This window comes from Conger conger, chromosome 3, assembly GCF_963514075.1.
Source record: "Conger conger chromosome 3, fConCon1.1, whole genome shotgun sequence".
NCBI lineage: Eukaryota > Metazoa > Chordata > Actinopteri > Anguilliformes > Congridae > Conger > Conger conger.
Window position 1 is genome coordinate 81,404,079 of NC_083762.1, and position 24,225 is coordinate 81,428,303.

Genomic DNA, 24,225 nt, shown 5'->3' on the forward strand with positions numbered 1-24,225 from the left:
TTTGTAATCACTCTTTCTTTAAGTTTGTTTTCATTCCTTTGAAGTCTTTGTTTCATTAGTTTAAGTTCTTGATTAAATGATTATTTTCTGTTAATTAGTGTGTTTAAAAAAAAAAAAAAGAAAAAGAATTTTAAAATGTAAAGAAATGTAAAAAAACCAATAAAACCACATTTTACAACGTCCTACAATATACAGATGGATTGACGCGTACATATTTCAGTAGGCTGTATTTTTTTAATTGCAGTGCTTTGAGATTTATTTGACAAAGTCGCACATAATCAATATGCAGTGTTTTATGATGAAATGTTATCATGAAGATCAGAGGAGGAGAACGGGAGGAACGGCGTTGGCAGGATGTTGTGAAAACGTGCTTTTCTGAGGCTGCAGGTCTGTTGTTCACAGAGGAGGTCTGTTGTTCACAGAGGAGGTCTGTTGTTCACAGAGGACGTTCTGTGCGAGGCTGTGAGTTCTGTGGGAGTTTTTTTTATGCCGTCCGTGGCAGGGACGGCCAGCAGAGGCCCAGTTTGGGGCCGCCCGTCTTGTGATTGGCTGGATCCTGCCACATCACTGATAGGCTCCGCCCCCACGGCCAGCGCTCCGTTATTCCCTTCCAGCTGGCAGCGTTCCAGACGTTTCCGCCGTTGCCGTGGAGACCCTGGGGTCAGGTCGGCCTGCCGGGACCCACTACACAAACGCCTACTGTTGCTGAAAGCCAAGCGTTTTCACATGCGCTTTAAACATTTCCTGTATTGTATAGACTACAAAAATATTTTTTCATGACCATATAGTACGTGGCGTAATACTAAAATCCTAAAGTCAGGTGACAGAAGTATTTATTTCAAGTGTTAAAAAACAAAACAAAAACTATTAGAACCAAAACAAACGTTGAAATGACTTTCTCTGTGATGGCTGCTGTTGGAGCGGTTTCGTACAGCAGTTTGTTCGTAGTTTGTTGTGATTTGTACAGAAACGGCATAATTACGCTGAACGCGTTTCATGACGTGTGGACCATCACTGAACACCAGTAGCAGTCTTCCTGACTAGTGATCGCTCTCTTGTACCTGGGAAACAGGGAGCTGCCTGTGGCCTGAGCATGGCACAGCATTTCTAAATGTCTGGTTGGAAAGCAGTAATGGCATTCATAATATCACATCTGAGAAAATTAACAGCATGTTCCTTCAAGTTAAGTGTGGAGCTGCCTATGTGGTAGTGCTTTAGAGGCTAAGGCTGGGTTGTCCTGGTGTAGAATCCAGCTATGACCCGCTTGAAATGACCAGCTACCAGCTGTTTCAAAACCTAGCTTTAGCAGTTTTTTTCAGCAGGGTGACCAGTGACCACTTTGTCAGCACTCAGGCCAGGTAAACAGAGCCCAGGAATTCTGGAGTGGCAGACATGTTTTCTGGTTCTTTCACAAAATAAGTTAACTGGCTCAATGATTTCAGTAAAGAAACAATGCTACTCAATATTCGATGAGGTTTTTCACAATTGGTATCGAGAACGTGGAGCGACTCCTAAAATGGTCCCACCTGCCATTTCGCACAAAAGTTCTGAATTGACAGCAGAATTTAGTCTATGTTGATTTCCTGTAAAATGGCGCATATACCAGCCCTTGGCGAATGTTTGAAGTCAAGCAGTGTCGGGCTACATCTTGGTGGTCTTGCAGTCTGTGTCGAGGTTCAGCTTCTCCATTTGGTGGTTCTTGAGGCTGTCCTTGTCGTCGTCCCCTTCCAGAAACATCTTGTCCAGCTGGTCGGGGTTGACGTAGGTGTAGAATCTGGCCATTATGGAGAAGATGACGCTGACTGCCACGAGGAGACAGGCGAAGAGGAGGAACTCCATCCACTAAAACACAAAGCACCCCCGTCACCTCCACCCAACTGCTGGGTCCTGTCAATCACCCCCCATCACCTCCACCATACTGCTGGGTCCTGTCAATCACCCCCGTCACCTCCACCCTACTGCTGGGTCCTGTCAATCACCCCCGTCACCTCCACCCTACTGCTGGGTCCTGTCAATCACCCCCGTCACCTCCGCCCTACTGCTGGGTCCTGTCAATCACCCGTCACCTCCACCCAACTGCAGGGTCCTCCTTACTGTGTGTGGAAGACCATGTGTACTTAAGGGATGGCTTTATAGCGATCACATGCGTGCTTATGTCTGTGTGTTCCTCAGCAGTCAGATAAGGTTGTTTTGCCCGGCCGTATGATAAAGATGTTTTGCCCGGCCGTATGATAGAGATGTTTTGCTGAAGAGTTGATTCAGCAGGAACAAGAAGGATATGTACACGTCTGGAACAATACAGAATGTGCCAAGAGTAAAACACTGAGTGCATACAGTGAGGAAACCTGGCACCAACAATAGTTCCACGGTCACATTTCTTTCCCCATTCTGACATTTGGTCTGAGAAAACGGCTGAACATCCTGACCATGTCTGCATGCTTTTATGCATTTATTTGCTGCCATGTGATTGGCTGATTAAATTTCATCAGAGAGCTTGCTGCGTTCCAGTCCCGCTCCCCACTCCCCATGAGGTCTCTAACCCACCTGTTCCAGCCCCACTACCCATGAGGTCTCTAACCCACCTGTTCCAGCCCCACTACCCATGAGGTCTCTAACCCACCTGTTCCAGCCCCACTACCCATGAGGTCTCTAACCCACCTGTTCCAGCCCTGCTCCCCACTCCCCATGAGGTCTCTAACCCACCTGTTCCAGCCCTGCTCCCCACTCCCCATGAGGTCTCTAACCCACCTGTTCCAGCCCTGCTCCCCACTACCCATGAGGTCTCTAACCCTCCTGTTCCAGCCCCACGACCCATGAGGTCTCTAACCCACCTGTTCCAGTCCCGCTCCCTCGGCCACGATGAGCACAATGACGTTGCCGAAGGCGACGGTCAGCAGCCAGCCGGCCTGCAGCACGGACTTCATGCTCGCCGGCGCCTGGGCGGGGAGAGCGGCGGGGTCAAAGGTCAGCCCGGGGTCAGAGGTCAGGCCAGGGAAGGGTAGCCACTCCCATAACCCCAAAAACGAGAGGACACTGCGGGGTTCAGCAGAGCCTGAATAGGCACTGAAAATCACCCCCAAACCTCTGACACGTAATACGGCCGTAGTGTACACACCACAGAGCTCAATGTCAACATATCGATAGTTTCTGCCCTTTCCTGACCACTTTTTTTGTATTACATTATTGGCGTTTGGCAGACGCTCTTATCCAGAGCGATGTACAGTTGATTAGACTAAGCAGGAGACAATCCTCCCCTGGAGCAATGCAGGGTTAGGGGCCTTGCTCAAGGGCCCAACGGCTGAGCGGATCTTATTGTGGCTACACCGGGATTAGAACCACCGACCTTGCGTGTCCCAGTCATGTACCTTAGCCACTACGCTACAGGCCGCCCACCTGTATTCAAGAAAACTTCAATGCATGCATTAACACAAAGGAAACGTAACACAAAAACATGGCTAATTTGTTAGACACCACTTTCAGCCAATAATCTGTCTGGCCACACGTGTTGAGGGAATGTAGAGGCAGTGTAAAAACATGGATGATCTCAAAAGCGGGACAAACAAGCGTCCGGCTCGAGGCCCATGCTAGCAGATGGACGGGTGGCGCAGGTTGATGATGTCAGTAAAGCGGGACGGAGTCAGGCGCACCTGGGAGTAGGAGAACTCCAGGCCACCCTAGCCGTGGCGCAGGTTGATGATGTCAGTAAAGTGGGACGGAGTCAGGCGTACCTGTGAGTAGGAGAACTCCAGGCCTGTGATGGAGAACATGACCTCTCCGGCCGTGATCAGCACGTACTGCGGGATCTGCCAGGCGATGTGCACGTTGTTCGCCTGCACGTCCTCCATTCTGTGAGCGACTATTCCGTCGGAGCCCTGCGGAGACACCTCACCATCATTCCTCACCACGGCAACGCACGGGATTCCGTTACAGGCGGCCAAGAATCCAGGCTCAGAAGGTAGAAGTCCCTCTCCGGTATTTTGTCCCACCATCACCCGGATTTGCTCATTATTAAGCAAAATTATTTAGACAGGAGGTAGAGTTAAGTAGTGACAGCAGCCGGCTGAGTTCATGGGTGGAAGAAGCAGATGGCAGGACTTTGACTGTCTGACCCCCGGAGTTGCACCTCTGGGTCCCATAAAGGCTTGAAGAAGCCTCGTAAAAACCTGAGCCTACTCACCATCTTCAGAATGAAGGTGTACGAAGCTCCAAAGTCGAGCAGACCCAGGTCTACTGGGTGCTCCACCCCATCAGCCATGCACTTCACCCCCGAGTACCTGAGTCAGGTGAGAAGCAGTGAGAAGAGAATATTAATGTGGGCTGAGAACATTAATATGAATGTAACTCACACCTGGCTTCAGATAGTATTTGTTTTGGATTCAAATAATTTCCTGCATTTGACTGAGCTTGCCTGGTGCATTGGAACAAATGAAATGATCCGAAAAGTGTAAACCTCGCCCGTCTGCTCCTCGCTGTAGGCTCAGATGCACCAGGCAAGATCAACAGAGCACAGAAAAGCAGATTAATCCAAAACAAATGTTTGGACCCAGGGGCCTGTTCTACAAACCAGGATTACTGAGATAGCTGGATAAACTGCACCAAGTAACACCTGGACCCCACCCAAATCTGGAACATGAAGTTAAATAAAAAATAAAATAAGAAGCTGTTCCAGGTTTTACTCGGTGCAGTTATCCCACTAAGTCAGTAATCCTGCTTTGTGGAACAGGCCCCAGATCTGATCGCTTACAACAGCAGCTAGCAAACCGCTCTGAGCAGAGTACGAACAAGCATGAGTTTTTATGATACCTCATTAATCCTGAAGTCTGAGACTGGTTCAAAAAAGTTAATTTAACAGCAAGGTGAGGAAACGTGGTTTGGTAGTTAGTTGTGTAGTATAATGAGCTGAAATGGTTGAACTCACCCCCCTCTCTCCACAGCCTCATGCGGGGTCACCCCATATCCTGCCACGGCATGGAAGTCCTTGCCATCCACGGTTAGATTCAGGTCCGTCTGGTAGGCATTGATGAACCTAACAGACATCGCCAATCAAACCTGGTTAGTTTCTCATACAGACATCACCAATCAAACCTGGTTAGTTTCTGATACAGACATCACCAATCAAACCTGGTTAGTTTCTGATACAGACATCGCCAATCAAACCTGGTTAGTTTCTGATACAGACATCGCCAATCAAACCCGGTTAGTTTCTCATACAGACATCACCAATCAAACCTGGTTAGTTTCGGATACAGACATAACCAATCAAACCTGGTTATGTGCTGATGCAGACATAACCAAACAAGCCTGGTTATGTTTTGAAACAGCCATAACCAATTACCAATTTAGCAGGATAACTGCACTGAATAAAACCCAGAACCCAGAGAACCCAGAACTCTCCAAAATCCAGAGCATGGACTGAAGCAGAAAAGAGCCTTTCTGGGTTTGGCTCAGCGCCGTTACACAGCTACCTCAGTAAGCCTGCTCCATGAAACACGGCCCTGGTTAGTTTCCGATACAGCCACCGAGACAGCCACAGACAGAAAAAGAAAGCCTCGATTTCCCACAAGGCTAAATCCGTAAGGGTTGTTAAAGATTACAACACACAGCCCCCCTTACTGTATGCAGAGATGCTTTCATTAGCGATACGTCAACAGGAGCAGATTTAATAGATGACGGCGTAACACCGTTCGGTAGAGCGAGCGTATCGTTTACCACATCTCTGGCCCTTTGCGTCTCAGATCCTAGCTCAGATGCACTGAGATGCCATATGCTGTGGTCCTGTAAAATGTTTCAGCTGCTAAAGTAAAACATCCCGTCAAAACCATTTTTTCATATTTGACATCACCCCTCATTATTCACCATTCATTGAGGCAGACACGTTTTTTTTTTAATGTATAGAGAAGAAAATCATGGTTGTTATGAGGGTTTAAGTGGCACCTTAATGGAGTTACAAACTGACATTCATTCACAGGCTGAGCACTCCTTGGTAGCAACATTACCCATAATCCACCGCGCCTGCCATTCACAATGACTGCTAACTGTTGCTGCCGTTCATTTCTTGGAGCGTTACGGCTAATGCACCGGACGCATCTCTAATCAAGGTACCGCTGTTGTACGTATGGAGCACTTGGGTACGGCTGTCATGTCAAGCTTGTGTAGTCACGACGTGCCGTTATTTACCTCAGGTACGCCTCGCCATTCTCAGACTTGGTGATGTGGTCTTCCACCTGAAATCAGCAGGAGCAAACGTCAGCTCAAAGTGAGGTGAGCAGGGACACATCGGACTCTTTCCCCTCATTTATCGATTGTCCTCCTATTCCTCCATCAGCGTTCCCCTTTACGGTTTGTGCATCTGTGCTTTTCCGTGTTTGTGCGCCACAAAGCAGGACGACTGAGTTAGCCTTCCCTTCGCTTTTGTTTCTTTTGTTTCAGTGACCAGGTGACCACACTGCAAGCTGTTAAGATCCTGCAGTTATACTTGTCATTCTGTAGTTTAAAAAGTTTAAAAAGTGTAACCTTTTGGAAAGGAAACCCGTTTCCTGATTGCGTGTCCAGAGTGCCCTCAGCCCTTAAGGTGTGGCGTGCAATGCTCTTAACATCTAGAACATTCCAAAAAAAAAAAAACTACTCTCCCAGTGCAAACAGTCAGGAGCTCATTACAAATTCAGGGGTTGCAGTTGTGTCTGGAGTGAGATGAGAATGGGGGGTACAATAAGACACACGACAGACGGATCTGCACTTCCTCAAAAGAAATGAGCCTTTCACTCACCAGATTGCACTGAACACCAGCAGGTCCGCTGTGCAAGACGAGGCTGTACGCCGTTTCCTCGGTGAAGACCAGCGGGCAGGAGGTATTCACCCCATTATGTACGATGTCTGCCGTCAGACTCCGGTTAACGCCATTCAGCTCCAGTCTCTGATATCCCTGCGGGTCCTACCAGCACAGAAGAGAAATCAGTGACCAGTTGGCAATCCAAGGCTTAAAGTTGTTGTTGTTGATGTTGATGATGAAGAGTGTAATAATAATAATAATAATAATAATAATCATTAAATAAGAATTGCTATAGTCTGAAGTGCAAACAATAGATAATAATAATCATCATCATCTACTGTACATCTTATTATTATTATTAGTAGTTGTAGTAGTAATAGAATGTGTATATATATATATATATATATATATATATATATATATATAGTGCTTCTAGTTAAGCTTACATTGTGTATTACATTACAAAATTAGACAAGTAATTCAATGCAATAATTGATATACCTACAAGTACAATATTAACAATACAATCGAATACTGCTCTGCCTATCAAGATGATAAACAAAAGTTAATTACTCAAGTTAAAAGCTATAAAAATAAAGATAAACTATAAAAATTACATTGTGTGATCCTAACCAATTACAATGCAGAGGTCAGGGTAAGATTTAAAACCATTGATTTAGATGAGAGATGAGCAAAAGGGCACGTCTGATAGCAGAGAGAGAGAGAGAGAGAGAGATATCACTATCAGTGCACTTTCTGCTAACAGCTGGCATTATTACTGAGACAGTAAACATAGAACACAGCAATTACGATGAAATCAAAACTTCATATAAAGATGCAGAGATAGCTGAGGATGTGGAGATGTAGAATGTTTTTAGTTTCTGTTCCTGCTCACCGTGTACGACGAGATGGGGTCTGGGAAGCTGACCGCTCCAGGTACGGTCACCTGGACGTCTCCCTCGGCCAGGTTCAGCACCTGCAGCAGACTCTGCCCCGCCAGCGGGGGCTCCACCACTGTTCTCTGAGGAGCAGGAGTCAGAGCACAGGAGTCAGAGAGGAACAAGAGTCAGAGCACAGGAGTCAGAGCACAGGAGTCAGAGAGGAACAGGAGTCAGAGCACAGGAGTCAGAGAGGAACAGGAGTCAGAGAGGAGCAGGAGTCAGAGCACAGGAGTCAGAGAGGAGCAGGAGTCAGAGCACAGGAGTCAGAGAGGAACAGGAGTCAGAGAGGAACAGGAGTCAGAGCACAGGAGTCAGAGAGGAACAGGAGTCAGAGAGGAGCAGGAGTCAGAGCACAGGAGTCAGAGAGGAGCAGGAGTCAGAGCACAGGAGTCAGAGAGGAACAGGAGTCAGAGAGGAACAGGAGTCAGAGCGCAGGAGTCAGAGAGGAACAGGAGTCAGAGCACAGGAGTCAGAGAGGAACAGGAGTCAGAGAGGAACAGGAGTCAGAGCGCAGGAGTCAGAGAGGAACAGGAGTCAGAGCACAGGAGTCAGAGAGGAACAGGAGTCAGAGCACAGGAGTCAGAGAGGAACAGGAGTCAGAGCACAGGAGTCAGAGAGGAACAGGAGTCAGAGAGGAACAGGAGTCAGAGCGCAGGAGTCAGAGAGGAACAGGAGTCAGAGAGGAACAGGAGTCAGAGCACAGGAGTCAGAGAGGAACAGGAGTCAGAGAGGAACAGGAGTCAGAGAGGAACAGGAGTCAGAGAGGAGCAGGAGTCAGAGAGGAACAGGAGTCAGAGAGGAAACGGCTCTGGGAAGCGAAGGATGGCCAGAGGAGGAGGAGGAGGAGGAGGAGGAAGAGGAAGAAGAGCAGCTGAGTGCCACGTCTCACCATGACCTCCACTTCCACCACTGTGGCAGCACCGAACGCCAGGGCTGCAAAGATCATTCCAGTCGCCATCTTCCTCAGGGGTCTGGAGAGAGAGAGGGAGGGAGAGGGGGAGAGAGAGAGAGGGGGTGGGAGAGAGGAGGTGGGAAAGAGAGAGAGTGTGATCAGGCTGTTGGTTGATGGACATGGATCTTCAGGGTGTGCTGGGTTTTGTTGTTACTCAATTGGATCAATTAAAGATGCTGGTCACTCATCTACCACACCTGACTTCTTTGGTCTGAATCAAACAAAAACCAGCCGCACCCTAGCGGCTCTCCAGGACCAGGAGTGAGGACCCCAGCACACCCTGCGGCTCTCCAGGACCAGGAGTGAAGACCCCAGCACACCCTGTGGCCCTCCAGGACCAGGAGTGAGGACCCCAGCACACCCTGCGGCTCTCCAGGACCAGGAGTGAGGACCCCAGCACACCCTGCGGCTCTCCAGGACCAGGAGTGAAGACCCCAGCACACCCTGTGGCCCTCCAGGACCAGGAGTGAGGACCCCAGCACACCCTGCGGCTCTCCAGGACCAGGAGTGAGGACCCCAGCACACCCTGCGGCTCTCCAGGACCAGGAGTGAGGACCCCAGCACACCCTGTGGCCCTCCAGGACCAGGAGTGAGGACCCCAGCACACCCTGTGGCCCTCCAGGACCAGGAGTGAGGACCCCAGCACACCCTGTGGCCCTCCAGGACCAGGAGTGAAGATCACTGATCTGGGCACTCACGTTAACTTGATCCTGCAGAGCCCGACCAGAGGGTACACCCCCATATCGAAAATGGGAACGAAAATCAGGATCAGCAGGGCGTTCAGCATCTGGGACGGTTAAAAGAAAAAAAAAAAATCTTCTTCAAATTGCACAACAGACAATGGCAGAATTATAAAAAGTTATGACCCGCATAAAACACGTAGCCCAACGTTCTTTCGCAACATTCCGAGAAACTGATAACGGCCTCAGTTATGTCCATCATAAAATAGTTATGTCGGTTTGGATTCTCTCAGGGTCAGCCAATTACAAGATATTTTTATACACAACTGTGCAAAAGTCTATGGCATGTATACAGTAAAAAAAATAAAAATCCATAAGGAAAGATGCTTTGAAAAAAAAAAAGAAAAACAGTTTTAAAAATGTATAATTTTACGATAAAGCGCAGTAAACAGTAAAAAGTAAAAAATGAAATGGAATCAATATTTATTGTGACCACCCTTGTAGCCCAGACCACCTTCTGCAGCAGTTCGGCCGATCGGATTTGAATCTGTTGGGAATGTGTCTTGTGTGCATGTGAATAATCACATATCCTGATATGATCCGGATACTGAAACGAGCAGGTGTAAACGGGGCCGTGTTGTTCTGCACCGTGACTAAAATGGAGGACGGGTCATACCTGCATCTGGTCCGGCTTCAGGATGAACCCGCCCTGCAGTGAAGAAAGAGCAACACGTCTTCACTGCATCAGAGCAACACGTCTTCACTGCATCAGAGCAACACGACTTCACTGCATAATCAGAGCAACATGACTTCACTGCATAATCAGAGCAACATGACTTCACTGCATAATCAGAGCAACACGACTTCACTGCATCAGAGCAACACAACTTCACTGCATCATCAGAGCAACACATCCTCACTGCATCAGAGCAACACGTCTTCACTGCATCAGAGCAACACGACTTCACTGCATCAGAGCAACATGACTTCACTGCATAATCAGAACGACACATCTTCACTGCATCAGAGCAACACGCCTTCACTGCATCAGAGCAACACGACTTCACTGCATCAGAACAACACGTCTTCACTGCATCAGAGCAACACATCTTCACTGCATAATCAGAACGACACATCTTCACTGCATCAGAGCAACACGACTTCACTGCATCAGAGCAACACGACTTCACTGCATCAGAACAACACGTCTTCACTGCATCAGAGCAACATGACTTCACTGCATCAGAGCAACATGACTTCACTGCATAATCAGAACGACACATCTTCACTGCATCAGAGCAACACGACTTCACTGCATCAGAGCAACACGACTTCACTGCATCAGAACAACACGTCTTCACTGCATCAGAGCAACATGACTTCACTGCATCAGAGCAACATGACTTCACTGCATAATCAGAACGACACATCTTCACTGCATCAGAGCAACACGACTTCACTGCATCAGAGCAACACGGCAGAACAGACACATGGTGTTAACTGCCTGCTTAAGAGCTTTGCTGTTAAAAAAAGCAAGACTCTGAGACTCCTTTCCTTTCAGTGAAATTATTTATCACAAAAAAGCACAAAGAAAAAACATGCAGACATCTGAAGGCCTCCTTAGTACACTCCGTGATAAGAGTGCTTTAGTTCACACACGGTGAATAAGACATGCCATTCTCTCTGGCAGATCACAGGCGAGCAGGAAAATCTCAATTTAGTACATGAAAGGAAATAAAACACTTATGGCAAAGCCTGCATGGCTGTATATTAATATAATGAGGAACTTCTTGCATGCGAAAGCACCACATTACAAAACATTTGTGGGCCCCATTGTGCAATGAGATATGGCTGATATGTTTTATTTATGCGCAGTCCAGATACATTTCCATAAACAGTGAAATATGCATGGTTGCTCCAGTAGAACTACAACCCCATGAATATTTCAGTAAATACTGAGCCTACTGAATTTGTGAATTCGTGGCAAGGCCAAAAACATACAGTACTCACAAAGTCCATGTTCATCCTGGTAGCCTGGAGTGTCCAACGGGACCCCTTCCGTGTGGAATAAAAGGCGCATTAAATTCACACCACACTCATGTACAGTACTGAATACACATCTTCTCCAGCTCCCACTGTGGGACTAGATCAGGCTCGTCCCACAGGTGCACAGATGCAAGGGTACTTCACTTATAAACTCTACAGACTCACACCGTCTACAGAAGGACAACTTAACAATAAGGACAGTTTAATCTACCCAAGCTATTTACAACAAAATGGACTCCAGTCGGCCGGAGCGTAAAACATCCACTGCACGTTGTCAGTCGCAGTGACGCCTGAATACGATTGGTTGGCGGTGAAGGTCACGTGACTGGGTCAGACGATGCTTACCTGCTGGTCGAACAGGGCCCAGAACATGGGGAGGGGGATGTACAGAACCAGCACCCTCAGAACCATTTTGATCTCCTGGATCAGCCTTTTCTGTTGGTGGGGGGGGGGGCAAGGCACTGTCTCAGTTACCGTGACGACGCCTGTCACATTACATTGTATTACATTTCATTACAAGGCACTGTCTCAGTGTTGCCGTGGTGCACAATTACCATGACAACGGCTATCACGGTGCATTACATTACATTACAAGGCATTTAGCAGACGCTCTTATCCAGAGCGACGTACAACAAACTGCAGATTGAACACAGGAACAAGTGTGAAGAGGACCCTAGAGGACAGTACGGTTCCGAGTCCTAGCGTGACCATGCAGATACAGTTGGAACCCTTGAAGAATACATCAACTTCCAAAATAATTTGTCACTGTTTATGTTCAAACATTTTCGTAGAGGCTTTGTTTATGGAATTTTACTATGTTGTATAAAGAAGAGAAGGCTGGGCTACACCGCTGTGTCGTTTCGGTGGAATTCAATCAATTTTATCAGCCAGCTTGCACAGACATGAGTAGGAGGAATACTGACTGTGTGTGTCTGAATGACCAGGAGGGGGCGCTGGCGAACGGGTGACACTAATGTCATTTACAGTGAGGTCCGTAAGTATTTGGACAGTGACACTTTTAAAGTTTTAAAGTTTTCTCTTGCACTGTGCCCTCCATAATGGATGTAAATACCCTCAAATTAAAGTTACAGCTTTTTATAATAGTAATAATAATTTGATGGTGATGCTGACGCTTTTATCCAAAGCGACTTACAGTTGATTAGACAAAGCCGGGGACAATCCCCCTCTGGAGCAATGCAGGGTTAAGGGCTACCCTCATGCTCAGCCTTCAATAATCATTTTTATTTACCGAGTACTGGTCCTCCGCCCAGTCCAGCCAGTGCGCCCTCTTAGAGCCGTACTTGCGATTCCTCCAGCGGTTCTTTACGGCACACTGTGAAGAGAACGCAATAAGGAGCTGGATTTCCAGAACCTTCCGGGACAGTAAATGAGTGGAATGAGGGCAAACTGGGTGATGGAAGGTAGCTGACTCACCCCGATGCACTTACAAACTTCCAGCAGGATGTTTCCCTCCGGAGGGGCCTTCTTATAGAGCCCGCTACCGGCAATGAACACCACTGTGTGAGGGGAAAGGACCAATAAAATGATTTAATGTTTAAAGAAAATCAACCAAAAAGGGGCACCGGGTCATCGCCAAATCAAACGCCAGACGTCGGTGTCATTTTGGGTCGGGCCCCTCATTGTGGTCTGTGTGTGTGTGTGTGTGTGTGTGTGTGTGTGTGTGTGTGTGAGAGTGTGTGTGTGTGTGCGTGTGTGATGTTTCTCTTGGCTGGGGCCCAGAAACGAGCAGCTTGTTGACGCAGAATTTGGCGGCTGTTAATCCAAATGGAATTTAAGGTCGGCTGACTCTGCTGGGACGAAAGCAGGCCTTGTCTAAACAAACCACCCTGTTTTTTTTTTTTTTCGGAGGGGGGGGGGAATTAAGGCGCCACGTTTGCACTCCCCACAGAAGCCGGCCGAACAATGGCGGAAAAAGTCCCGCTAACACCACGAGTAAATGCTGTTGGGCGATTGGGAATGTAAGGAAAAGTCAATTTCACAGTTCAGAGTTCACTGCACAATAGCACCGACTCATTATTTGGACAGTGGACACTCAAATTTCAGTTCATCAATTTATGTTGATCGATATTCTGTGAAAAATGACTGTGGTTTTCAGATACTGAACGACACTTTCTGGAATGACACGGCTGTTTATCTTCATCTCCGTGACGGTGTCACTCACCCGTTGCTATGATCATCAGAATCGCAGGCACCCCGAATGCAAGAGCATAACAGTCACCCCCAAAACACTGCACATCACCTGGAGAAAACACACACGGACACACACACACGCATGCACACACACACACACACACACAGACACGCACACACACACAGACACACACACACACACAGACACACACACACACACGCACACACGCACACACACACAGACACACACACACAGACACACACACACACACACACGCACGCACACACGCATGCACAACACACGCATGCACAACACACACATGCACACATGTACACATGGACACACACACATGCACGCACACACACACACGCACGCACACACACACACACACACACAGACACACACACACACACGCATGCACAACACACACACACACACACACACATGTACACATGGACACACACACACACACACACACACGCACGCACGCACACACACACACGCATGCACACCAGTCAAACTGTGTTAACGGGGGCATGCATAACAAAGAAGACCATACTTATTTGTGTGGTGAATTCCACAAAGCATTCTTCAGAGTACACTTTACAGCTGTCCCCGGGCTACGAACCCCCACAGAAACAAACGAGGCCGAGATCTATTACCATGAGTTAAATGTATAGCGTGTTGCACGGCTTCACAGATCAGTGGTATTGAGAGTCACTCCATCACTGTGATCGATGAAGTCTGTTTACCGACCGCAGGACTACAGCGTGTCACGACAGAGGCGTGGCCAGCTGACCCCGGAGCAGACTGACCTCGCAGGATGGGCGTGATGACGGTTGACAGGACGCTCCCGGCGTTGATTGACATGTAGAAAATGGAGAAGAACTTCCTCCTCTCCTCAGTCTGAGAATGAGAGAGAATGAGCACTTTAACTGTCCACCAGAAGTATCAGATGCTAATATGAAGTTATGCGGTAAAAATCCAGGAAAGACGGTATAAAGATTTGCTCTAATGGAAACGGGTATTGTGTGTGTGTGTGTGTGTATGTGTGTGTGTGTGTGTGTGTGTGTGTGAGTGTGTGTGTGTGTGTGTGTGTGTGAATGTGAGTGTGAGAAATTTTGGATGTTAATGCTGATGAAAACCACTCAGCAACACATCAGTTGCACTACAAACCCCACCGTTATCTCATTATTAACAGTTAAATCAGTTTGAAATGAACCTAACTGGAACAGACAATCAGCAGACATTTTGACCCTACAAGACCAGACCTGAATTGGGTCCTTAAAAGGGTAGGGGTCACTCTGATCGCAGGGTCAGACTATTACTACATAATACCCTATGAATGGAGATTCTCCATGAATAAGTCAATTTTGTTCAAAACTAAACCTAATCTGTGTCTATGAGTATAGGCACACTGGTGTGGGAGCTAGTGGCCTACATACATTACATTACAGGCATTTCGGCAGACGCTCTTATCCAGAGTGACGTACAGTTGATTAGATTAAGCAGGAGACAATCCTCCCCTGGAGCAATGCTGGGTTAAGGGCCTTGGATCTTATTGTGGCTACACCGGGGATTGAACCACCAACCTTGCGTGTCCCAGTCATGTACCATAACCGCTACGCTACAGGCCGCCCTCACACTGTGACCCATGTCCCAGAAAGGCAGCAGTGATCTGACGTTCACACACACAGTAATTGTGGCCTGACGTTCACACACACAGTAATTGTGGCCTGATGTTCACACACACAGTAATTGTGGCCTGACGTTCACACACACAGTAATTGTGGCCTGACGTTCACACACACACAGTAATTGTGGCCTGACGTTCACACACACAGTAATTGTGGCCTGACGTTCACACACACACAGTAATTGTGGCCTGACGTTCACACACACAGTAATTCGTCATCATAATGAATGATTTTTGGGCCGCGGGCCTTACGTGTTCCTCCTCAAACTGGTCCCCTCCGAACGCTGCCACGCAGGGCTTAATCCCGCCCGTCCCGAACGCGATTAACACCAGTCCCACGATGGAGAGAACGCTGAAAACCCCCCAAAAATACACCACAGTGAGACTCCAAGAGACACCCAAAAAACAGAATCCAATAGACAAGGTCTACGGGTGAAAATGGTAAATGGTTGGCATTTATATAGCGCCATTTATATAGCACTCACACACCGACGGCGATTGGCTGCCATGCAAGGCACCAACCAGCTCGTCAGGAGCATTTGGGGGTTAGGTGTCTTGCTCAGGGACACTTCGACACAGCCCGGGCAGGGGATCGAACCGGCAACCCTCCAACTGCCAGACGACTGCTCTTACTGCCTGAGCCATGTCGCCCCATGAAAATTCCATAACATGACAAAAATGTTATTTATAAATGTTAACCCTTAATGTTCTGCTCAACTGTTTGGTAGAGCACAAAAAAAACTATTTTTTTGTTGTTATTTTTGCCCCAAGGAAATGAATAGAAATCATTTTGCCACTGTTGTTTTCTTGGGCAAGACATTAATGTGGGTTAATGTCCATTTACCTTGTCAGAAAAGCTAATAAATTAAATTACATTAAGCACAATTCATCACACATAATGTGAAGGGTAAGTGAACGTCAGAAGGATGAACCCAGCACACAGACAGCAACTCCGGGTCGGACCTGTGCCGGCTTCGGGTCGGAACCGGGGCAGATCCGGACCGGAATCGCTGCCGGTCCGGGAATTCTGGGAATCGTCGCGTAAACCCGCATCACGCACATGTGTGTGGTGCTGTCGCCCACGTCAGGGATGGCGCCCACGGACTTCACCACGTGACCGATGACGTAAACGATGGAGAGGTAGATGATGGTTCTGCAGGACAGAGGATATAATGTCATGTCATTTGGCTGACGCTTATAAGCGACTTACAGTTGATTAGACTAAGCATAAATTATATACACTAACACTGACGTGATTGTAAAATAAAACCTGTTGCTTAACCTGTACATCGTATTACAATCATTACTGAGAAATACATTGAATAACACACAGGAATGCACTCACTTGAACTTGCCCAGCCAGGAGTCGGCGATGAGGGCCCCCAGGACAGGGGTGAAGTAGCAGAGGCTGGAGAAGGCGTGGTACACGGCGGTGGACAGGTCCTTATCCCAGTCCAGGTACCGTATGAAGTACAGTGTCAGGACGGCTGAGCAGGGACAAAAACAGAGAGATCTGAGGAGTCACTTTATTCTGGTCGTGGACAGCCACGCGGTCTCGGATATTCTCAAGGTCTCATGGGGGTTAATTGTACTTCTAAAAGGCAAAACAAAAAGGTTTGGAAGTGCCAACTGGCTTAGTGTGTGTGCTGAATGTGTTGGGTTCATCCAGCTGATCACTGGGGCTGTCACCTTCTTATTGGAGTCTCCCAGTAAACACTCTCTCTCACTCACTCACTCACTCACTCACTCTCACTCACTCACACACTCACACACTCACTCACTCACTCACTCACTCACTCACTCACTCACTCACTCACTCACTCACTCACTCACTCACTCACTCACTCACTCACTCACACACTCACTCACTCACACACTCACACACTCACACACACACTCACTCACACACACACTCACTCACACACACACTCACTCACACACTCACTCACACACTCACACACACCCTCATGCACAGGGCACTGGCACATGCATAAACACACTTTATGTGTATTTTTTTATAACTAGAAGTAGATGAAACTGCAGCCATATCTGTGATTATCTGTCACAGCCATACAACGACAACGACAATGACAGTCCCCTCTGTCGCCTGATTAGATAACAGAACACAACGGGCCGCTGGCTGGCTGTGTCAGGCGCTCTCTGAACTGGCAGGCAGCAGGGGAGCCGAGTTTGCACATTTAACGTAGTCGGCCATGGAGGAGTGAATATCCGATGTAGGATACACACTTCTGGTTGCGTTCTGTCCGATTACCTTTCATGCCGTAGTACGAGAAGCGTTCACAGAACTCGTTCACCACGATGAAGGCGATGCTCAAGGGATAGTTGGTTCCACATAGTGTCTGGAGGAACAGGAGAAACGGAGAACAAGGTCCAGGAAGTTAAATATGATCGGAGGGATGCTCTCTGGTACTTTCTGACCACACCAGCTGACTCAAGATCGGTTCGTCAACTCCCGACCCTTAGACCAAATCACTGGGGTAAAATGTATATGATGATCCAGGAACAGTGCTTGGTGCATTGTTTATCCACACACACACACACACACACACACACACACACACACCAAATGTATCCTGAAAGGTACAAGCAAATACCTTTTACAAGCAGAAAAAGGTACAACTTAATCATTAAACCAATAGCTCGGGTTACAATATTATGTATATATATACGGTTCCACTCCAGTGACAAGCTTTGGTGCCTTTTACTCATACCTGAGAGTGTAATGAATGTGTGTCAAGTCACATGAAATGAACGCTTAAACTCCCACCACAGCAGGGGCTGGAAGCTGCTGGCCACGTTGTGACGGAACAGTCACCATTTTACACACTCCTTGGGTGTCATAAGATATAAGAAAACACACCTGTCTCTCTGGCAGTTGACGGCACTTTGTAAAAAATAGCTGTGGTCAACCTGGCTGCTACTGCCCGAGTATGGCCAAAAATGAGTGAATGATTTGTGAATGAATGATTTTTCAGTGAATGAGTTTGAAATCTTACTGGCGAGCGCTTCGGCTTCGATGAGGCTCCTTCATCACTCTCCAGGGTAAAATCTGTCAGAGAAACATGATATGATATTTTTGTTAGTTAATTAGTGTTCAAAAGACAAGATGTAGATCACACTTTTAGCAGCAAGCTTCCAATATATTCCAATATAACCTAATCATTACATTGTTACATTACATTAATCGTGAAATCACAAGTTGCCCATTAATTAATACTAGTTTACACATACATTGCAGTACATAAAATCTCCATTAGAAACTCAGTTTGTACTAAACCTGTTAAGTGCACCTGGATTTCTGTGGCTGTGGCACTGATTTGCAGAAAATTCTAATACAATCAAATACCACCATGCAGTGCACACCTGCTTCATAAAATAACGCAAAACATTCCACTGTCCTCTGAACTATGAGTAGCGTAATGCCTCTACAATGTCAAAATAAAATGTGTGTTACAAGTTTGTCTGCAACGACGACACGTCACACATGGAATAAAGGGCCCTTTCAGAACCCTCTGTTCTAAGAGTGCGCAGAGAGAACACGCAGCCGTAGAACCGCTTACAGTTCATCAGGTGGATATTACCGCCCGCCTCATCCCAATGAAAGGCTGTTAAATGTTGTCAGATTTATCTAATCTAATCCACTCAATTAATGCAATTTGCTGGAACGGCACAAACTCATTATGATTGCGCTCGCTCTATCTAATCAATCGGCGCATAATCACAGATCATTACCGGCTTGTTCTGTCTTTCACTGCCGCTGTTATAAAGACATATAGCATACTTCACTGAAATCACAGCCTACAAAACCTAGTCCCCAAAAATACTTCCAAATTTATATTCTAATCACAAACAAATCAGTAGTTCAGTGATGACCTGCCAGATTCAATTAGCCAGTATACATTAAAAACATGTGCTATAGTTTAAATTGTGTAATCATTTAACAAGTTAAGTTTATATCCAAAACCTGGAGCGTATTAACTGATTTAACTGCCCAGATTGAGAATGTGGTTGTTGCATTGATCTCAGTGCTGGCGCAAGCAACCAATCAACAGACAAACAATGGGCCTAATTTATCAATAATTACCGAAAGAATTAGGAAGAATTAATCGGAACCAAAATAATGAATTCTGCCAGATGTATCCAATACAAAAACACAGCTTTTTTTTTTATGCACGTGTGTATGTTGATAAATACCAATCAATCATGACTGAAAATGCTGTTTACAGAACTTGTGATGAGCAGGGTGTGGACATGAACCAGGGGAGGAGCAGGGCTGCAGGGGCCCACACCCTCAGACCGGGGGTCTGATTGGGGGGGGGGTTATCCAGCTGTGATTGCCATGGTTTTGGGTTTTCCCAAGTGTTCCCGGGGGCGGGAGGCAGCAATCCTGTCATTTTGCTGTCCTGGGTCTGCTGCTACAAGTCTAACAGCATACCAAGAACTGACTTCCCCATGTACTGACCTGACCCCCACTCCCTGCACTCATTAACCGCGCAAATCAAAGCATGTCACTGTTCTTCACTGTCTGCATCCTGTGGGCCCGGGTCACAGACACAGATTAAGCGTAGTCCTATAGACCTCATTACATTCTGAATGGAGATTCTCCATACACAACCTGATTTATTCCGGGACTAAAGCATAATCTGAGTATGTGAAACTGGCCCTTGGTTTTCAAAAAGCCATTCTGGGTTCTTCTACTGCTCGATTTGCCGTGGTGTGAAATCTCTCACAGTCCCAGTGACATTTCCCCTTGGACGCTGCTCAGATAAAAGCAATGTTCACTTGTTCTAACCTGCCTCCCACTCGACCCATCCAGTCTGCGTCTTTACCCACTGACTGCTGACCCCAACCTTCCAGAGCACAGCCATCTTCTGTGACAACACTGGGTCCTGATCTCTGACCGTATGACAACACTGGGTCCTGATCTCTGACCGTATGACAACACTGGGTCCTGATCTCTGACCGTATGACAACACTGGGTCCTGATCTCTGACCGTATGACAACACTGGGTCCTGATCTCTGACCGTATGACAACACTGGGTCCTGATCTCTGACCGTATGACAACACTGGGTCCTGATCTCTGACTGTATGACAACACTGAGTCCTGATCTCTGACTGTATGACAACACTGGGTCCTGATCTCTGACCCTATGACAACACTGGGTCCTGATCACTGACTGTATGACAACACTGGGTCCTGATCTCTGACTGTATGACAACACTGGGTCCTGATCTCTGACTGTATGACAACACTGGGTCCTGATCTCTGACCGTATGACAACACTGGGTCCTGATCTCTGACCATATGACACCATGCAATCATCTTATGCAACAGCCTGAGTTCCACCCAACATGAACTCCCACTTGGAATTTTTCTTGGTGAGAAATCCCATCAACATCAAGCCCTCACAACCACACACATCTGGATGACCAACAGGCCTGTATTAATACAAATATAATTTACACTGATCTAATTGTCACTTGATCATTTTTAAGGAGTATGGTTGAATTTGTCATGTAAATCTACGTCTCAAATATCAAATATCCTCCTTGTCATAGCATAGTTCATTATTTTCAGTGTAGTCCGTACAGCATAACTCCAAGAAAATGAATGAACATCGCAATATTTCTGTTTTATCACTGGTCCCGTTAGGACATGTAAACACGAGCGGTGGCCTAATTCTTTTTAATGATCTGGCTGAATGCCCAAAAGTGAACCTGTAGCGCCAAAACAGTTTTTGCTACCAGTTTAGTCGCTACTTTCAACACAGTTACGACATTAGTTTTACAAATATGCTATGTATGGTTTACAAAGGGACAGCGTTTTTCTGCGTTTTAACGCGTCTCTTTTGAGAGTAGCCTATATTAAACCAACAGCTTCAACCTGACTCCGGTTTGAAATGCCAAATGCTGTAATTTTTTGACAACGCAAGTATATATTTGATGTTATAATTCAAGACCCCTCGCACAGCGAGACCACTGCAGAAGTGCACATACCACATTTTCATACATTCCCACAATAATTGCATCATACACTATCTTCCGAGATTGCATGCGGAGTATGCGCCCCATCACACAATGGAGACTGGATTCTAATAAAGCTATTTAATTATAACACCCAAGCGGACTCACGCCAATTGATCGTGGATCGTGTTGAGTATGCTGCTAAATGCTACATTCACGACAAAGTTTGGTGCACGTTTTTAAAAAAACGTATCATAGTCTAACAATTAGAATATAACAAAATAAAAAATGAACACAAGTAAACTTTTCCAAAAACAACACATCGGCCGAATGCAACTTAACAGAGGCTATGCATCCCACACAAATACGCAGGGTATTGCAAATAACTGCACATAACCATTCGCACTACAGTGCACGCGCTGGACACGTAGCCCATATAGCGTTATTCTAATAAAGAAAAGCAGAAGAAGTGAGCACGTGCCCGTATTTATGTGAGTTAGAAAATCTTCCGTAAAAGGACATGTGAGACTGGCGTTAGACCATGCACACTGCACACTTAAAACACGAAACCCACCTTTTTTCTTCTCCATCCTTTTTAATGTGTCAGTTCGTGTTGTCAAGCAGGTCTCGTACGTTCGCCTGGAATGGTTTCTGTCAAGCGTCCAATCCCAGCCTTGCCCTGTCTATTTCCGCCCCGCGGTAAACTCCGCTTTATAAAGTTTGTTTTCACTCCACCGGGTTAATGTTCCACTCAAAAATACAGACTTTGAATTGACTTATTGTGGAGGAAGTCTACTTGTAGATTTTTTTTTTTTTTTTTTTTGCTTCACGAAATCAGAATGACCTGCCAGAAGGATAGCGGTGTACGAAAGCTGTCGCGAAACTTGCGTTTCCACGGCGCATCTCGCACCAGATGCAAATATGCAAAAGGCTGTGTGGTTATGGGATCATTCCAACGCCTTCGGTGAACTTGTATAAACTCTAAAAAGGCTTTGTAGTCCTTGTTATCCATATTGCATGAGTCGCCAACATTGCTATTTTTGGTATTCACTATAGGTTACTAATAGGGGTTAGCCTTGGTTTTGGGCTGACGGCTTAACTTCCAAATATAATTTCAGTTCCTGAAGTGTAGCAAATGGTTACTTTCCTTACTCTCCCGATGGCACATTTTTTTTGTTAAATTGATTGATGTTGTTATAGACTATAGATAATTAATTTTCCATATCAATGTCAAGGCTTTTAATTAGATTAGCTCCCAGACAGAAAATTATATGATTTCCTCTAATGTGGTGATTTGAAAAAGGATAAAGTTCAGATCCTAAACCCTGAAAGTGAGGATGGCTGTATGCTCTCTATCAGTGGTTTCCAACCCTGGTCCTGGAGGGCTACAGGGTGTGCTGGATTCTTTGTTGTTACTCTGCAATTATTTAATTAATTAGAGCAGTTGATTACACTGTTATCTCACCTCACCTGGTTACCTGGAGCGCTGATATTAAGGTGAAAACACAAAGCAGCAGACCCAGTAACTCTCCAGGATGAGGGTTGGAGACCCCTGTTCTATATCCTGCATCAGGAATATCTCACAGGTGTGGTCTTGGGCCAGGATTCCGCAGGCGTGGTTGCACCTGGCAGTCAGACGGAGTTGTCGACCCCAAACAACAGACAGCAAAGACTCGACTCGGTCATTATGAAGACGTGACCTCAACCAAGCCGACCATTATAACGAGGACGTTACGTCAACCAACCTGACCATTAGAGCAAGCAAGTTCCCTCAACCAACAGTGCAGTACAGTCTCACTGTTTATATGGACAAATATATCCCTAGACTGACATTTTCAGTATGATACATAGTTGATATTCAATTTTTGTATGGGTTGGATGACCTGGTCCAAACTTCAGACCAGGGATCCTACTATAGTGCTTTGTACAGAATATGCCTGTCATAAAGACTCTTTACAGAGCAGCAGAAAAAGCAGGCCGAAGCCCCACTGCTTCCTCCGGCTCAGGTCCTGAGGTGTGACCCAGTGACTACAACGCATAGCCAATTACCGTCTGTCTAAGTTCACACATGCCACTCCACTTCTGAACACATGTCCCCGAGCTGGCTGGCTGGCTCCATCCAATTCAGATCTCTCTCACAGGAGCAGCAAGCTGTGAAAGGTTCTATATCCGCATAACGATTACTCTGTACTCTCCCTCCACACCTCTCTGCTCTGTTCTCATCTCCCTGCAAGCTGGTTGTCTACTCCTCAATGTTTCCGTGGGGTGTACTTTAAATAAATGACCCATTACCTCACAGGTTTTGAGGCAAGAACCTTGTTGGGGGCACACTAGCTGATGTAACCTCTAGTTCAGGGTTAGCAAAGTCGAGTCCTGGAAGGGCCTGTGTACATATGCAGGGCTTTCTTTCAACCAGCTACACTGGCTAAAGGAGCTAACTGGCTGTACACACCACCAGCGGATCACAGAAAAACAAAAGCAGTCTTCGGCCATCATTCATGTGCATATCAGGAAATGCAGCTAAAATGTCAGAATGTTCAGGCCGATTGGGCAATGAAGGCCAGACAGGGGTGAAAATCAAAAACGGATACAGACCTCATTGCCCACGTCTGCACTAGCTATTGTAGAATTTTCTTATTGTGAAATGCGGCTCTGTAAGTCACTTACTGATACTTGCAATTGCCGGGACACCAGTCACGGGAACAGCGAATCACTGCAAAACGTCACAATAAAGAAAAAAATGGTTTCGAGAGGATCATTAATGTGCCTGCACTCTCTCTTCATACTCATATGTCTTTTATCAGTCCGGGAGATTAGCACCTGATAACATTAACTGTATTGATTTCATGTGAACGTGCTGTTACTAAAGGCATGCCATTACCTCAGCACTGCTCAGATAAGATTCATCTGAATTAAGGCATTGTGCAACAGAGGCGTCTGCAGATGAGAAGAAAGATTAGTTATTTTTATATTGCCCGTTTAAGTATCTCTGAAACCACGTA

General features: G+C 46.4%; 1 protein-coding gene and 1 long non-coding RNA gene across 3 annotated transcripts; one reads left to right on the forward strand and one right to left on the reverse strand.

Moving 5' to 3' along the window:
- Positions 1-220: 220 nt before the first annotated feature.
- On the reverse strand, positions 221-21,888 carry slc15a2 (solute carrier family 15 member 2). 2 transcript variants are annotated; one of them, XM_061234952.1, is made up of 23 exons: positions 21,798-21,888; positions 18,254-18,306; positions 17,509-17,596; positions 16,582-16,723; positions 16,297-16,389; positions 15,489-15,588; positions 14,356-14,446; positions 13,571-13,648; positions 12,823-12,905; positions 12,638-12,721; positions 11,734-11,823; positions 11,353-11,397; positions 10,019-10,051; positions 9,361-9,449; positions 8,600-8,681; positions 7,665-7,790; positions 6,767-6,931; positions 6,178-6,224; positions 4,919-5,026; positions 4,178-4,274; positions 3,729-3,872; positions 2,832-2,936; positions 221-1,842 (listed from the first exon to the last, which is right to left on the reverse strand). In XM_061234952.1, exons 1-23 carry the CDS (start codon positions 21,811-21,813, stop codon positions 1,642-1,644), a joined length of 2,160 nt encoding a protein of 719 aa, XP_061090936.1. In that variant the 5' UTR covers positions 21,814-21,888; the 3' UTR covers positions 221-1,641. The 2 variants fall into 2 exon arrangements, with proteins under 2 accessions (XP_061090936.1, XP_061090937.1); XM_061234953.1 differs by lacking the exon at positions 21,798-21,888 and adding an exon at positions 18,990-19,054.
- On the forward strand, positions 4,116-7,008 carry LOC133124080 (uncharacterized). Its single transcript, XR_009708282.1, has 4 exons — positions 4,116-4,283; positions 4,935-5,052; positions 5,969-6,261; positions 6,790-7,008. It is a non-coding gene; the product is annotated as an uncharacterized LOC133124080 (long non-coding RNA).
- Positions 21,889-24,225: the final 2,337 nt, after the last annotated feature.

Excerpts from the sequence above, each read along its gene's own strand:
- slc15a2 (XM_061234952.1), bottom strand. Across the intron at positions 14,447-15,488 it reads ACCAGTTTGAGGAGGAACAC|ACTGAGGAGAGGAGGAAGTT; the intron begins GTAAGGCCCGCG and ends TCTCATTCTCAG. Across the intron at positions 11,824-12,637 it reads GGGCGGAGGACCAGTACTCG|AAAAGGCTGATCCAGGAGAT; the intron begins GTAAATAAAAAT and ends CCCCACCAACAG.